A 15,709-nucleotide genomic window follows, 5' to 3' on the forward strand; every position below is an offset into this window, starting at 1 on the left:
ATCATGGGTTCCATTTCAGTACTGGATACTACTTTGGACAACTTAAGATACTGGAAGACGTGTGAGCTGTTTTTCTCTCAACAGTCGTTTCACTGTGATTTCACTTGTTTCCTTAGCTTAGGCATTCCTTGGAACTATAATTAACTAATACAACACAGTATTAAGTAAATGTAAATACTATATTGGTTGGTCTCCCAATACAAATGTACAGGGCTGTATCATATGGGGATATGATCTCAGCTTTATCTCAGCTGATAAAGGCTTCCATCAGCAGAACTGTAATAAAAAGACCCGACTGCTGTATCCACAGGTGAGAACATAGTTTTCACCTGAAGACCTGGAAGACAGTGATTTTACAGATGAACCAAGGTACAAACTAAATAAATACAAGGTGGCACTGTTTCTAGTGTTATATATTATAGCTATGCTCTTACTGTGAAGGGAAACTTTGAACTGTGATACATTATTGCTGAAGGTCAGAATGCCACAGGGTAAAGTGAAGTATGCTTTGCTACGATTGAAATATGCCACAAAAGCTTTATTTGGGGCATTTAATAAATTAAATGAATCAACTTTTGAAAATATTCGAATTGTCTTTTGTACAAGGACCAAAGATGGCTTAATTTCAAATGTTTCCTTTCTGGTGATAGTATTTCATCTGGAATAGGGCTTATGTCATGCCCCCCAAAATGGGCTAATCCCGAGTCACAATAAGTAATGCCCCATTCTTTGCATATATTTAACGAAAGCCACTGTTCTACCTCCATTCTTGGGTACTGCAGTCCACTTCCTACTGAAATCAGTGGGCAGATCTGTTTGCTTCAGGGTCGCGAGTAGCATTTTGTGTTTTGCTTCTTTATAGTTTTTTAATGTACTTGTATACACCTAGCAATATGGAATCTCAGCAATGAATAGTTCATAGTAGTCTGCAGAAGACTTCTTAAAACTGTTATGAAATTTTAGAGTTGCCTACCTATGTTTCCTATAACTGAAAATAATTACCACATATTTTCCAAGGCAAATGCAAGTATCACTGGGAAGGATTGTGGAGAACTTTGTGTTGGTGCTTAAGTAATTGCAAGACCAGGGTGTAAGGAAGATCTTAAGCTAGAATAAAAAAAAAAGGATGTCCTACCACTAACAAAGCACAGCAACATTTAGTACGTGCTGCAGCATTACTGTTTAGACAGAGCAACTCAAAAGAATGACAACCAAGTAAGGGGAGGCCAAATTGTTTTATTTAAGTTCTTTTTTAAAAATAGCCAATTATTTCTGGCAGTTTGCTCTGCTATTCTCTATTAAGAGAATCAACAGAGCTAAGTTTCTGGGCTAATTAATCTAATCAAAAAATTTATATTTCCAATGAGAAATTGAACTCCATATACTGTTTCAAGCTCATGATTTATGAGCGCTTCTTATCCAATGAAGCATTGTGCCAAATTGTAAAACTTTTCAGTAGTGCATTAGCAATGTTTTCACATTTCCATCTGAACATTGAGATGAGTTCTTCTTCTTTCAGAATCTCAGCACCTTGTGCAAACGTTGTCAGGTCTTTCCATGTGTCAAGCACACATTAGAAGGTGTCCGTTATTATATACAAAAACCACTTACCACGTGGGCAGTGTAAAATTCATCCTTTCATAACAAAACTAAAATGTACTTCAAAATATGAATATACACATTACATGATATACACTATTTACACAACCATAAAAAATAGAGTAAAAGTTTGCGAATTTAAGATTTGACAGTCTTTCGCACTTCATGTTGCAACAAGGCAGGTTTCAAATTCCTGGTATGCTCTCTGTAAATACCCATAAGCTACGCTTGAACTTTTAAGAGAGTTTTTAGATGGACTGCCATCATCTTCCTGTTTTGGTCAGAATATTCAACAGGGCTTCCTACCCAATGACTGGGAGGCTTTGGAAGGACACTGGGTGAAGGAGGGTCACTAAACTTTGCCCCAGCATAGTTTTCTTTTTGGTTAGCTTCAGTCAGAAAAACAGGTTTCTTTGATTTCACATTTTCTGCATTTTTCAGAGGCTTTTTCTCTTGCTTTTTAATGAGTTCAGGTGACACGGATTGTTGCCAAAAGTTATTTTCACTTTTTTTTGAAGGTGGAATCTTGTTTAGTGGTATATTACATTTGTTCCTTGGTCTGTTAATCTTTGATTGGTCACAAAGGTGTATACTGTGAATAGGTTGACTGTAAGGAATGGTAACCTTCTCGGACTTTCCCATCCTGTTTCTGAACAACTGCAAAGATAAAAGATAATTTCATAAATATATTTAACTACATTCACAGTTATTGTTTCAAAGTTAGTTGTCCTTCACATTCACTCTTTGTGTTAAATGATTCTGTGATGTCGAAATACCAGACGTAGAAACATGCACAGATGCAACAAACATGCAATTCTTCCAGATGCCCCGTTTACTTAGCATTCATTCTGATCTGTCTGCTGAGAGATTACGATGAGCACTGTTCCGAAATCATATTGAGTTGCTAGTGCAGTGGTTATACATCTTCCCATTAATCATGTACACTTTTCAGTGCATTTCCCTACTGCTATATCCCAAACACAAAAATCAGCTTGTGGATGTGTTGCACCAGTGTGACAGATCTAATTAACCGGTTTAATTGTGCAAACCTAAATTTCTGGTATGTGCTCAAATCCCTTCCACAAACTACGGATAATCTGGAGGCAATCTAACTAGGGAGTGATTCCAATTGAAGGCACCAGGAGTTAAGTATGCACAGGATTGTACTATTTTATATGGGGCTGTATAATTCAAATTTCAGTAAGCAACAGACAATCAGCAGAATTTTTATTTTTATTTTTTAAGTTTTGAGCTCCGTTAATATGGAGCAATGCTGCTTAAATTCAAAGGGATTTGGGGGAGTTTGCTCCAGAAAAAGCGACTCTTTGATCCCATAACTATACTTCAAAGTTCTCCCACAAAATGAAAAACTATCCCGATTAGGTAACTTCTATAAATCTAAAGAAGACGGGAAGATTTTTTTTTAAACCCTCTCAATCTTGGTTATGCAGGAAGAACTACCAGTCAACTTGACGTCAACACTGGCTCCTCGCCCAGTACGGCTGCGCACAAAGCGTAGGCCTTCCAGGCGAATGCGGCTCCTGCTCCTCCCCGGCCTCCCCCCAACTCAGTTCACTGAGAAGGCGAGTCTTAAGAGAGCCCGCATCCTCTTCCACGATACAAACCCCGCCCCGCCCCAGCCCCTTCGCCTTCGTCCATTGGGCACGGCGTCGTCGTCACGTCTCTCCCCCCCCCCCCGCGTCAATAGCCACGGACAACGGGCTAAATCGGGCTGTTGCTGGGGCGCAGCCGCCAATCCTATTGGTGGATTCCTTCAACCTATCAGCCCCGGAGGAATCTCACTTCGCCCTCTCCCACTAAAGACAACAGACGTAACGGAAACTTCCTCACACTCCCCCCCCCCCCCGCGACCGTCAAATGGAAACTGCGCAGGCGCGTCCCTCTCGAGCTGAGAGAAGCGGCTGGCTTCTTTTTTTCGCCTACCAGCAATAGCCCCCATCGCCCCGCCCCCCACCAGCCGCGCTTAATATTATTTACCTCTTTCCTGAGGGGTTTACTGATACTGACGGGGGCTGTTCTCGGCGAAGGTGCCGGCGGTTCTGCGCTCGGAACCGTTTCTAGCCCTGGCTCTGAGGAGGGGACGGGGACTTCGTAGGGGTTACACGTCCCCTGCGCGGTGTTCCTTCGCGTCAAGCCGGCACGGTGTTGCTGGTAGTGCTGGTAGCGGCTCTGCAGGAGGCCGGAGGGAGCGGACCGTATCTTGGCTCTTCGCCGCCGCACTCTCTTCAGCGCTGGCCGCGCGCTGCCTCCTGGTCCCACCGGGCAGCAGTTGGGCTGGTGGCTTTCCCCGCTGCAGTCTGCCCGCATGAGGCGCTGGAACAGGGATGGAGGGAACCGCCGGGGGTCCTCGGTGCCGGCCGAGATCCGGGCTAGAAACGGTGGAGGCGCCGTAGTCGTCACCATGGTCGAAAGGAGTCGGATTTCGCGCAGCAGCGCGGAGGTGGTTAAAAAAAAAACAGTTGGTGGGCAAGGGGAAAAAAGAGCTGGGGCGCAAGGGGTGCGAGTGCGGAGCGTCCGCTCGGGGTTTTAAGTACCTGCGCTGGTTAGGCGATCAGCTCCGCTGCTAGGAGAACATGGCGGGGGAGTGAAGAGAAGTCGCCACAACGCCCCACTGTTGTTACTCGAGAAGACCGCACCCCCTTCCCGCTGCCTGCCTATCAGAACGGAAAGCTTGTATGGGAGCCCGCCTTTCCGTCGCCGTTGCCCAATCAGCCCCGAGCATGTCCTGTGAGGGCCTCCCTACTTTCCCCAATGAAGACGGACACAAATACTGTGCAGGAGGTCACGCCCCCTTTCTAGAACGAGCCGTTGCTTTCTCAGCTTCTCGCTTAGCGATGAGCGAAATGAGGAGAGGGTGCTTCACCTCCCCACTGCCAGTCCTCTTAGGAGTGCAGACCACCCACCCTTCATTTGAGAATAAGCCCCATTGAAGTCAGTGGGATTCACTTCGGAGTAAACAAGCGCAGGGTTGCGCTGTTAGGCGGCAGCCGCCAATCAAGCGCGACAAATCGCGGGAGCCACGCCTCCCCCGCCTGCGAGCCGGCTAATCCGAAGCGCGTATGGAGGCCAAGGCCCGCCTCCTTTCTGAGAGAGGGGGCGGTTGATACCTCCGGCAGTTCCGAGTAGCGCGCCGGGCAATGGCTGAGGCGGCGGGAGTTTCCCCGCGGGGCGGCGGGGCGGGTAGCCTGTCGGAGGAGCCGCCGAGCGGCCTGGAGCGCGAGGGCCCCGTGCGCTGGGACGGGCGCCTCACGCACTTCGTGGCCCGCGACTTCGAGCAGCAGATGCGGCGCAGCGCCCCGCCGGGCTCCGGCTGCCTCATCCCCGCCGTGGACCCCGCGGCGCTGCAGGACCTGGCGGCTCTGGCCGTGCAGGCGGCGTCGCAGGTGGACGAGCTGCTGCGCAGCGTGCACGGCGCCCTGCAGGCCCTGACGGCGCTCAGCGTGGGCTGCATCCAGACGTACCGCGACGGCGTGGAGAGCCTGGGCGAGGCGGTGGACACCAGCATCCGCTCCATGTACACCCTGATGGCGCGCTGCGAGGAGCTGGACAAGGCCATGCAGCCGGTGCCCGCCTTGGCCCGGCGCATCCGGGACATGAAGGGGGCGCTGGAGAAACTCGAGGGGCTCTGCAAATAGGCCTCGCCGGGCTCGCTTGGTGCCTGGCGCTGAAACGAAGTAAGCTGGTTTCCGGACAGCAGATCTCTCCTCGGCGCTGGTGGCTTCCCTGTCAAAACCCGCTCTGGCCTTTTACTCCGTTGATCTCAGGACAATTGCATAGCTTTCTCTTAACCAATCTTTTTGTTCGAAACTGTGCAAAATCAATTGTGCCACGTAATAAATACTTACTTCTCCTCTTGCAACAAACTCTGACACATATCGCATTTCCAGTACATGCTTATGTGGCTTTGTTGAACAGATTTTCTTAGTGTCCCTTATATTGCTATAAAAAGCCATAGAATGGACTCTTACCGATTGATCCTCTATATATAATTACTCAGGAGTACGTCCTTCCTAAGTAAGGGATTCCTAAGCTTTCTGCCTGAGGCTGCAATCCTGAAGATGCTTACTAGGTAGAAAGTCCCATTTTGAATTTTCCAAATAAAACATGCAAAACACTTTGTCTACTGTATCTGAAATTTTATGTCTGCAATTGCTTATGCGGATACAGTTAAATTAAATGGAATGCAGTCGTAGTTCTGGAAGGTGGCTAATACATTCACTGGCTGAGAGACATTGTTGTGCTGCGTAAGACACAGACGTTTATTACAACAAATATTCACTATCTTGCACTTAACGAGTATAATTCACAAACTTGTGCTTCTTCTATTTAATAAAATACTCAAAATAGATTATTAGTATTGGTTTTTATAACAAACTAGAAATTAACATTCAGCTTCTAACTTGAGGTGGCAATTTCCAGCCACTTACTCTGGCAGACAGTAAGCCCGCAACTTGTGTACATTTAACTTGTGTGCATTCAGGTTTAAGCATATGGCAAAACTTAAAAAAAAATTAAAAGGGGCGGGGCTCTGGGAAAATTGCTTTGTCAATCTCACCCACTATTGACTCTGCATATGTAATCCCTGCATAAATTGTAGGCCTGCTGTAATGTTAACTGTTTCATAGAGGTTTTTTGGCTCAAGTTTTAACTCTGAGCCAACCAAGCTATGCTTCTTGGATTTAAAGCTACTGAGGGAAATATGGTAATGTGAAACCAAGAGCTAGTGTGCTGCAGTGAACTTGGAATTCCCAGGCTCAAACCTGGCCTCGCCCATAAAATGATTTGGCAAGGCCACATTCCCAGGGCAAGGAATGAGGGCACATGATGCAGGAAATGTGCTGAAGATAAGCAAGTCTGGATCTGCTCAGAGTTTAGATTATATATACAGTACTACTTAGAGTTCCATGGAAGAAGAGTAGGATGTAAACGTCATAAAATGTCCCTGACCATACTTGTAATTACCCTGACACAGTGTCATTATATGGTAACTTCAAATATTCACAAGTAATGGCACCAGTTAATGAACCCTGGCAGGGGTTTCCCAAGCCTTCTATCTGATAGGCTTTTCAATGGGAATGTCAATGGTAGAAACTGGGACCTTACATACAAGGCGTATGCTCTTACAGAGCTTTGGGTTCTCGCCACATCAAGCACATTTGAAGCCATACACTCAGAATTTCCTATTCTGGATCATATTTTTAAAACATAATAATGCTCTAGTAACTGAAACCTGTAAATTCTGACTTCTGTAGCACAACCTTACCAACTGTATTGCCAACTATAGAAAGTGATACGGTTTTTATGGACATATATACTGTATACCTATGCACTTTTATGACACGAGCTATAATGTAAACTCATTAAAGCGAGAAACAATGACTTACTATTGCCTGCAAAACAATACCAATGGAGCAAATAACAATTCTGTGTTGCTCATCACTGACACTTGTTAAAGCTCCCTGGTGCTACTCACAAATAGATAAGATTTGGGCTGCACTGTTGGTATCATTAATCCCACTCTGTTGGGTTTGGGTTTTTAAAAGGCTTGAAATAATACATGTTACAATGGAATGCAACTACAAGAATAATTACTATTTGGTTTTAATCACCACTGAAGTTGCTGAAATTAAAATAACTTGAATGCAACATAGACTGAGGCAGTAGTTCTGCCTATAATAATAAAAACACCTATTTAATATTAGGATGATTTTGTATAACTTTGCAATTCTGAAGAGTTAAATATCAAAGTCCTTGTTGGTTGGTATAATAAGATGTACAATAACATTTTCTTTCAGCACTAGCACTGGGGGGAAAATGTTTGAAATTCCAGGTTGTAGTTATGCAAATGTTTCATATTTGAAAGTGCTAGCATTAGATTTCTAGTGCATATAAGCAAAAATGACATGAATTTTTTTTCAGCCCGAAGAGGAGCGCTGTAGTAACAATGATAATAATATAATACAATACAACACTTTGGACTGCAATCCTAGAAGCTGGAAATATGCTATCTTTATCCTTTATACTATAGCATATTTATAGTTTTATTTATTTAATTTGTATACCACCCTTCATCCAAAGAACACAGGGTGGATAGTGTATTTTAGGGATAGCATTTTCATTTTATGACAAGTTGCTTTTTCTCAGTTAATTCTCACAGCAAATAATTAAGTGGATTTTAAAACAAATTTAAAGTGTCATATGAGTGAGAGAGTATTTACCCTTAAGGCCTTTTCAGGAGTGTTTAATTAAGTCAACAACTTGGTAGCAATTACTTTAATCCAGTAGACTAAAAAGTGTGCTTTTTCCTGATTTATTTGCATCTCTTTGCTGCCAGTCAGTGAGTTATGAACTCAAGGCTCTCTTGTACTTAGATTTATGAATATTATTCTCACTGGTTTAAGGTATATTAAAGACTGGGTTGTATCCAGTGCCCTTGTGAGAATATCCTCTCATTTCCCTGCATACCTCCAAATCTGCTCAAGAAGATCCCCAAACCAGAGTAAATTTTGGAAGTAATCGGGGAGAGCGAAGGGCAAAATCCATTATTTGAGCAGAAGGATGTCATTGGGTACGATCTATTGCCTCTAATACATACCTTTTTAAAAATTATTGTGATAATGAAGTATGTAATACTGTAAAGGTGAGGAAGCCCTCAGTGATTTTTGAGGCAACGATTTGTGTATCCATATCAGCTCTCAGCTTATTTTCATTTCAGATCTGGCATAAATATACAGTATATTCTTTTTCCTGTACCTGCAGGGTTTTTGTTGTTGTTTTTGCTTACTGATTTTGAAAAAAACAACTTCCTTTTGAGACTTTCTTATTTGAAAGGAGAATGTCATATTGTATGACTCCAAGATCACTTTGCTTTGTTTTGTTTTGTTATAATGGATTGCACCCTAATCCTCTTTCTTTTCTTGGAGCTCTGCAAGGTGCTATAGAAGCCCCTTCAGTATGTGCTCCCCCCCAAGACATCAAAAGCATTTACACCCCAATTGCATTTCTTGCCTCATTTCTCTTTGACATAATGCTTTCAGAATTATGCTGGTTTGGGTCAGTAGACAGAACGCTGGACTTCAACCAAGGAGACTTTGGTTCAAATCCCCCCACCTCACTCTTACTACAAAATTTGCTGGGTGATGATTCTGCAGTCACTCTTTCACATGGTGAATATAAGGAAAAAAATAAGGTAAGCCTGTGTGTAGTTGGAGGTCCACAGAGGAAAAACAGAATTCAAGTGTTATTCCTTGTTTAGATGACTTCATTGGCTTTTCATAGTGTTTTCGTTTTGTTTGTTTTTTTGCTACTATAAAATATCTTAATCTCTGATTTTACATTACAGTATTTCCTTAAAACCGTTCCAGTAATTATCTCATTCACATTCTCTCCTTTGTCCTTCCCCTCCTTGTTGCTGTTTGCATGGAATGCCTTTGACGCTAGAATTGTCTGTTTCTCTGAACCTTTAATTTGGGGGACAGATTTTACAAGCTGAAGTCCTTGATATATACAGCTGTAATTTTGCCAAGTGCTAGATATGACTGCATCCTTTAACAGAATATACCGTATTTTTTCCCCTGTTACATGAAGTAATAAGAGACTCTGATGCAATTTAAATATTTGACAATCAGAAACATGTTGCAACCCTAAATTACATATGTTGAGCACTTTGAAAGTATACCAATAAGGGGGTTGTCTGCTATAAATTAAAGGCTGTTAGAAGAAAATTAAACAGCTGCTGCCTAGGCTTGCTCTTGAGGATTATATGCAAGAACACTAAATGACTCAGCCTCAGGTGATATGGAGAAAGGGGTGATGTAATTGGTATGAAATACACATGACATCCTAGGGGAAACAACCCCCCCCCCCCGCAAAACTGCCTGGTTAAAGCTACTTCTATTATTCTGTGCTGATAATTTGGCTCTTGTTTTTTCCCAAGTAACAGCAAAGGAAGGAAGGATTAGGTTGATAGTACAAATTTGATTCTTCTAAGTATATATGAATGCGGAAAAACAGAGTTTGTATATCAAAAAAGATGGAGATTCATTTTAGATGGCATGGTGGGTTAAAATAAAAAGAGTTACCTGGTATTCAACCATAGCCTGTTTATTTTTCGCAGCATCCCCTGGTGCAACCTGAAACCGACAAGACTCCCTTATTAATAGTGCCTCATTTAAAGGTCTGCTGTCTCTTTCCCTCATTTCATCTTAAGGCTGCAGGCCTCATTCATGGCTGCAGCAACAGCCAATGTTTTTCCCCCTGCTCTGTTTTTGTTTACTATCCACCCAGCCTGAAGTTGGATGGAGAATGGAAAGCCTGCATGCTATTTTGTAGCATTTTGTTTGGTTTAACAATGCTGGTTTGGGAATCGTATTTATAAGTGTTTGTTTGAAATGAGAGATTAGCAAAATGAGAGATTCTGGAGTAGAAAAACACTTCTTGCTCTGGAAGCTTTCAAACATTATTGTCAACTCGCCTGTTATTACCACTCTTACAGGAATTCTAAGGTCTCATATATACTGTATAAATCATATGTTCATAGGAAGGAAATGGGAAAACCCTCCCCATTGTCTCTTTGTTCACATATTCTGTCTTAAGGGCATATCTGCGTATGAATAGTGTGAGCCTGTGACCTGGATTCAGGAACTAAGTGTTTACCATCACAAAAGAATGGCCAGGATGCCCAGGTAAAAGCAATCAGTGACCATTATCAGGTATCTTGGCAGACAGGTTTTCTGCTGTAGACTGCCCCTTCAGTGATGTATGTATGATGTTTTGGGGGGTGGTCTTGAGCTACAGGGGAGGCAATTTTCAAATGTCTATATAAGAGCTTGCACACCATTCTTCTAGGTTCCTCTCCTTCCTCCCTGTGTGGGGTGAGCGGGGGACCCTGTTGCAACAGTTTAATAAAGATCATGCTTACTAGCTGCTTAGCTTCTCAATATTCTCTGGTTGGCTTCTGTTATTTTTTCCTACCGATAGAGAACCTACTTAAGGACTCTATATGGGCTCTTAGATACCCCATAAGGGAAAGGGAGCAGTATTTTTCTTATAACACCACGTTGTGATACAGATATTCCCTCCCTAGAGGAAAGTATGGACATTATTTTAGATTCAGGATATTTCTTGAAGCTCAAAGTTAGAAATAAAGCAATTTAGGATTTCTTTTTTAAATAATGCCAAGCTGTAATCTTAACCGTAGCAAATGTAGATTTTTATGGGAGGTTGCCTTAGTAAATTGCATTTCATTGGAAAAGTATTTCCGTGTAGATATTTATTATCAGAACCTTAAACTGAGCAAGATGGGACAGAATATCCAAGTATGCTCAAGGGCTGGGTTTTCCTCCTTGTGTTCAGACAGAAGTGAAACTGCAAAGCTTGTGGATTATTGCTGGCATTTACGTAGTACTGGGAAAAGTCCCGATTGCAACATTCATGCGTCAGCCGAAGAGAGAAGCTCTATTGGCCTCACAGAATATATGCGATAGAGCAGCAGAAAATGGATTATCTGGAAACCAGCTTTGCTGGGGGGTACATCCTGCTGTTTTTTTTCATTAGGAAATACGGTATGCAGCGGGGGGGGGGGGAGGGGAGGGAAAAGGAAATATTTGACCCAGTTTCAGTTTTGAATGGAAGCAACATCATGCAAACGCTCCAGGAGCCTTAATTTGCTTCTGTTTTGGAAATTCCTGATTTGGAAATGAGTGAGACAGTGGCACATATTTAGTTAGGACATTTAACTATTCAGTGTACATTTATGAGATAGTTTATTTTAAGATCAGACAAAATTAAGCAGTATGGAAAGACATGTTGTAAGCTTGCTCCCTTCTCATGGGCAATTTTCCTCACACACTCCCCCAGCCAGAAAGCAAGGGAAATAAACAATACAGTAAACCCACAATTTACACAGGGATTACGTCCTGGGGATCGCAACTGTAGCAGGAACCCCCCCACCCCAATCATTCTGCTTGTACAAACTTCATACACACACACACTCACACACTACATACGCCACATTTCTGTTATAAATTCATAGAAAATCAACCATACATCGGATTTGCACTGTTCCATTTTTATTTTACTCCATATGACAAGAACTACCAAAGGGGGGTGACTTAGTCCTGGTCAGCCATAATCCCTCCACCATCTCAGCACATCTCAGCACATCTGCAGGAGCCCTGCCCAGATGATCCCAGACAGAAGGCAATCAAGATCACAAAGAACTTGCATATGGGAGTGGATTCAGCATGGACTGAAACAAAGGACAATGATCAGATCTTCCCTCAGGGGGCAGGAAACTGCAAACTCCCCTTTGTCTCCTGGAAGTGACTCATGGGGAGGGGGGAAAGGAGGAACCAGCCAGGTGACAAGATACTCAGGTTACCACCAACTCCTCCCTCAACCCCTCCTTTCTGTAATATATGCATGATGTTTCTGGGGGGTGGGCTTGACCTAGAGGAGGGGAATTTCAAAAGTTTTTATAAGACCTGGCACACTATTTTTCTGGGTCTTTGCTCTCTCCTGCAAGTGAGGGGAACACCCTGAAGCATCAGTTCAATAAAGGCCAAGCCTACAGGCTGCTGTTTTGCTCCAAGTTATCCTGGTTGGTGTCTTTGTTTTGTCCAAGGGAGCCCTCGGATTTTTCCGGTAACACACCTAAAGCCAAAATTGTGCAATGGTGGTTGGAATTGCCAAAGTCTCTTTTTTCTCGACGCCCATCCCCTTTTATTTATATTTTTAACCAAGTGTGTAAAGTTGAATGTGTGCAAGTTAAACGTGCATAAAGTTGCAGGTTTAATGTACATCGAAAGAAAATTTGATCTTAAGTACAGAATGCTGAAGCAGACATCTTGAATGTTTTTCTCACCTTGAGACAATTGGGACCACAATTCAGTTCCAATAATCTGTACAGTCCTCAAACTAGTAAGGTGATACATGATAGACTGGGGAAGCTCCATTTGTCCACTTACGGTAAATTGTTCATCAGCACACTTCCCTCTCACTTTCTTGAGCTGGGCCCAGGGATTTAGAGAGGAGTTGGGGATTTTCACTTGATCCTTTCTTGCCAGAGTGTATACTCCTCCACAAATTTCTCCTTTTAGTGTGGCGCCTGTAGTCTCACAGCTGCCTCTTAATTTTCCTAACCTTGCCTCGAAGCGTTTATTCCTGTCTTCTGTTTGCACAGTGGAAAAACTGCTGAAGACATCTGCCCCTTTATTTTGTATGTCTCAAAAACACCTGGTATAAATGGCATCCACTCAAGATTTCTTAAAGAACTGAAATGTGAAATTGCTGATCTTCTGACAAAAATATGTAACTTATCCCTAAGATCTGCTTTTGTGCCTGAGGACTGGAAAGCGGATAATGTAACATCTGTAAGGAAAGGGATCTGGAGCAGGATCTGGGAAATTACAGGCAGGTTAGCTTCTGTTTTGAGAAAACTGATGGAAACAGTTATTAAAGATAACATGATCAAGCATGGTTCTTTAAGAACAAAGCCAGAAGAACCAGCATGGTTTCTGTAACAGTAAGTCTGATAACCCTTTAGCGATATTTAAGAGTATCAATAAGTACGTAAATAGGGTAGTGTGGTAATCACAGTGTACTTGGACTTCCAAAAAACTTTTCATACAGTCATATTTCAGCAAGGCATTCAACAAGGTATTCTTGTAAAGAAGCTGGTAAAATGCAGTCTTGACTATGCTACCACTCAGTGGATTTGTAACTGGCTGACTGACCGAACCCAAAGGGTGCTCATAAGTGGTTCCTCTTCATTCTGGAGAAGAGTGACTAGTGGGGTGCCACAGGGTTCTGTCTTGGGCCCGGTCTTATTCAACATCTTTATCAACGACTTGGATGATGGACTCAAGGGCATCCTGATCAAATTTGCAGATGACACCAAACTGGGAGGGGTGGCTAACACCCCAGAGGACAGGATCACACTTCAAAATGACCTTGACAGATTAGAGAACTGGGCCAAAACAAACAAGATGAACTTTAACAGGGAGAAATGTAAAGTATTGCACTTGGGCAAAAAAAATGAGAGGCACAAATACAAGATGGGGGACACCTGGCTTGAGAGCAGTACATGTGAAAAGGATCTAGGAGTCTTGGTTGACCACAAACTTGACATGAGCCAACAGTGTGACGCGGCAGCTAAAAAAGCCAATGCAATTCTGGGCTGCATCAATAGGAGTATAGCATCTAGATCAAGGGAAGTAATAGTGCCACTGTATTCTGCTCTGGTCAGACCTCACCTGGAGTACTGTGTCCAGTTCTGGGCACCACAGTTCAAGAAGGACACTGACAAACTGGAACGTGTCCAGAGGAGGGCAACCAAAATGGTCAAAGGTCTGGAAACGATGCCTTATGAGGAACGGCTAAGGGAGCTGGGCATGTTTAGCCTGGAGAAGAGGAGGTTAAGGGGTGATATGATAGCCATGTTCAAATATATAAAAGGATGTCACATAGAGGAGGGAGAAAGGTTGTTTTCTGCTGCTCCAGAGAAGCGGACACGGAGCAATGGATCCAAACTACAAGAAAGAAGATTCCGCCTAAACATTAGGAAGAACTTCCTGACAGTAAGAGCTGTTCGACAGTGGAATTTGCTGCCAAGGAGTGTGGTGGAGTCTCCTTCTTTGGAGGTCTTTAAGCAGAGGCTTGACAACCATATGTCAGGAATGCTCTGATGGTGTTTCCTGCTTGGCAGGGGGTTGGACTCGATGGCCCTTGTGGTCTATTCCAACTCTATGATTCTATGATATTTCCAAACACTTCTGAGTAAGTTTAGTGGTCATGGATAAGGGGACAGGTCATCTTACGGATCAGTTACTGATTAAAGAACAGGAAACAGAGAGTAAGGCTAAATTGACAGTTCTCACAATGGAGAGATGAAAGAAGTAGGTTTTCTCAAAGATCTGTACTGGGACTTGTAGTTTTTAACATGTTCTTAAATGATGTAGAGTTAGGATGAGAAGTGAGGTGGCCAATTTGCTAATGACACTGAATTGTTCAGGGTAATTAAAACAAGGTTACAACATTTGGGGGCTTTTTAGTCTGGCAAATTGTGAGGGACAGGGACATTGACAAGTATAGAAGATTGTGTATGGTGAGGAGAATGTGGATTGGTCCTTTCTCATAGTATTAGAACCTGGGGCCATCTAATAAAACTGAACTTTGGAAGATGCAGGACAGATAAAACAAGTGCTTCTTCATCCAGCAGATTGTTAAAGCCGAATGTGCATAAGTTAAATCCTCATAAGTTGCGAGATGCCTGTGCTTTCTAAGCAATTTCTGCAAAATGAGAGTGGTGAGGATACCTTGTGTATTTCCCCTGTTATTAGACAGCAACAGCATCTGTCTATATGTCTGCATGTGTGTGATTTCTATTATCAGGACCAGCAGGACATAGCGGACTTTCCATGGTAAGCAGAAGGTTGTGGGGGTGGGATGATGGGTTCTCTAATTTTGTTGTCTGCCATGCTTCTCCACTAGTCTGAAAAGCTTGGTGACTCCTGGGTTAGATAAATTTATGGAGGACAAGGCTATCGGTAGCTACTAGTCATGGTGGTGGTGTAAGAACTATCTCCAATATTATAGGCATCTGAATATAAGTTTCTCTGGGATACAAGGGAGCAGAATACAGTTCTGCTCATGTCCTGCTTGTGAGCTTCCCATAGGCCTCTAGTTGGCCAGTGTGAAAACAGAATGCTGGACAAGATGGAGCTCTGTCAGATCCAGGAGAACTGTTCTCACGGTAAAGGGAAGTGGCAGGCATTGTCCTCAATTGTTTACAGGCACACTGAATCCACTGCAGACCCATAATGAAGTCACAATTGGTTTAGTTCTAATTCAGTCTCTGTGGATCCCTTATCTGTTAAAAGTGAAGAAACCAAGCTGATTCCCTTCTCTCTTATTGCAGGGCCGCTAATATTGGTGCTCCAACTCTTCTAATCGCCTCTCTTCTGTACAGTCATATCTCGGGTTAAAAACGCTGCGAGTTGCGCATTTTCGGGTTGCGGACTGTGCCAAACCCGGAAGTACTCACACTCACACATGCACTCACACATGCACAGAAGCGCAAAATGACACC

General features: G+C 43.1%; 2 protein-coding genes across 2 annotated transcripts; one reads left to right on the plus strand and one right to left on the minus strand.

The window, feature by feature from the left end:
• Window positions 1-1,216: 1,216 nt before the first annotated feature.
• PNRC1 (proline rich nuclear receptor coactivator 1) lies at window positions 1,217-4,195 on the minus strand. The gene is made up of 2 exons (XM_028722950.2): window positions 3,598-4,195; window positions 1,217-2,256 (listed from the first exon to the last, which is right to left on the minus strand). Exons 1-2 carry the CDS (start codon window positions 4,021-4,023, stop codon window positions 1,822-1,824), a joined length of 861 nt encoding a protein of 286 aa, XP_028578783.2. The 5' UTR covers window positions 4,024-4,195; the 3' UTR covers window positions 1,217-1,821.
• A 406-nt stretch (window positions 4,196-4,601) lies between these two features.
• LOC114593947 (BLOC-1-related complex subunit 6-like) lies at window positions 4,602-5,968 on the plus strand. Its single transcript, XM_028722953.2, has one exon. The coding sequence runs from the start codon at window positions 4,758-4,760 to the stop codon at window positions 5,253-5,255; it is 498 nt and encodes a 165-aa protein (XP_028578786.2). The 5' UTR covers window positions 4,602-4,757; the 3' UTR covers window positions 5,256-5,968.
• Window positions 5,969-15,709: the final 9,741 nt, after the last annotated feature.

Source organism: Podarcis muralis, chromosome 3 (assembly GCF_964188315.1).
Source record: "Podarcis muralis chromosome 3, rPodMur119.hap1.1, whole genome shotgun sequence".
Lineage (NCBI taxonomy): Eukaryota > Metazoa > Chordata > Lepidosauria > Squamata > Lacertidae > Podarcis > Podarcis muralis.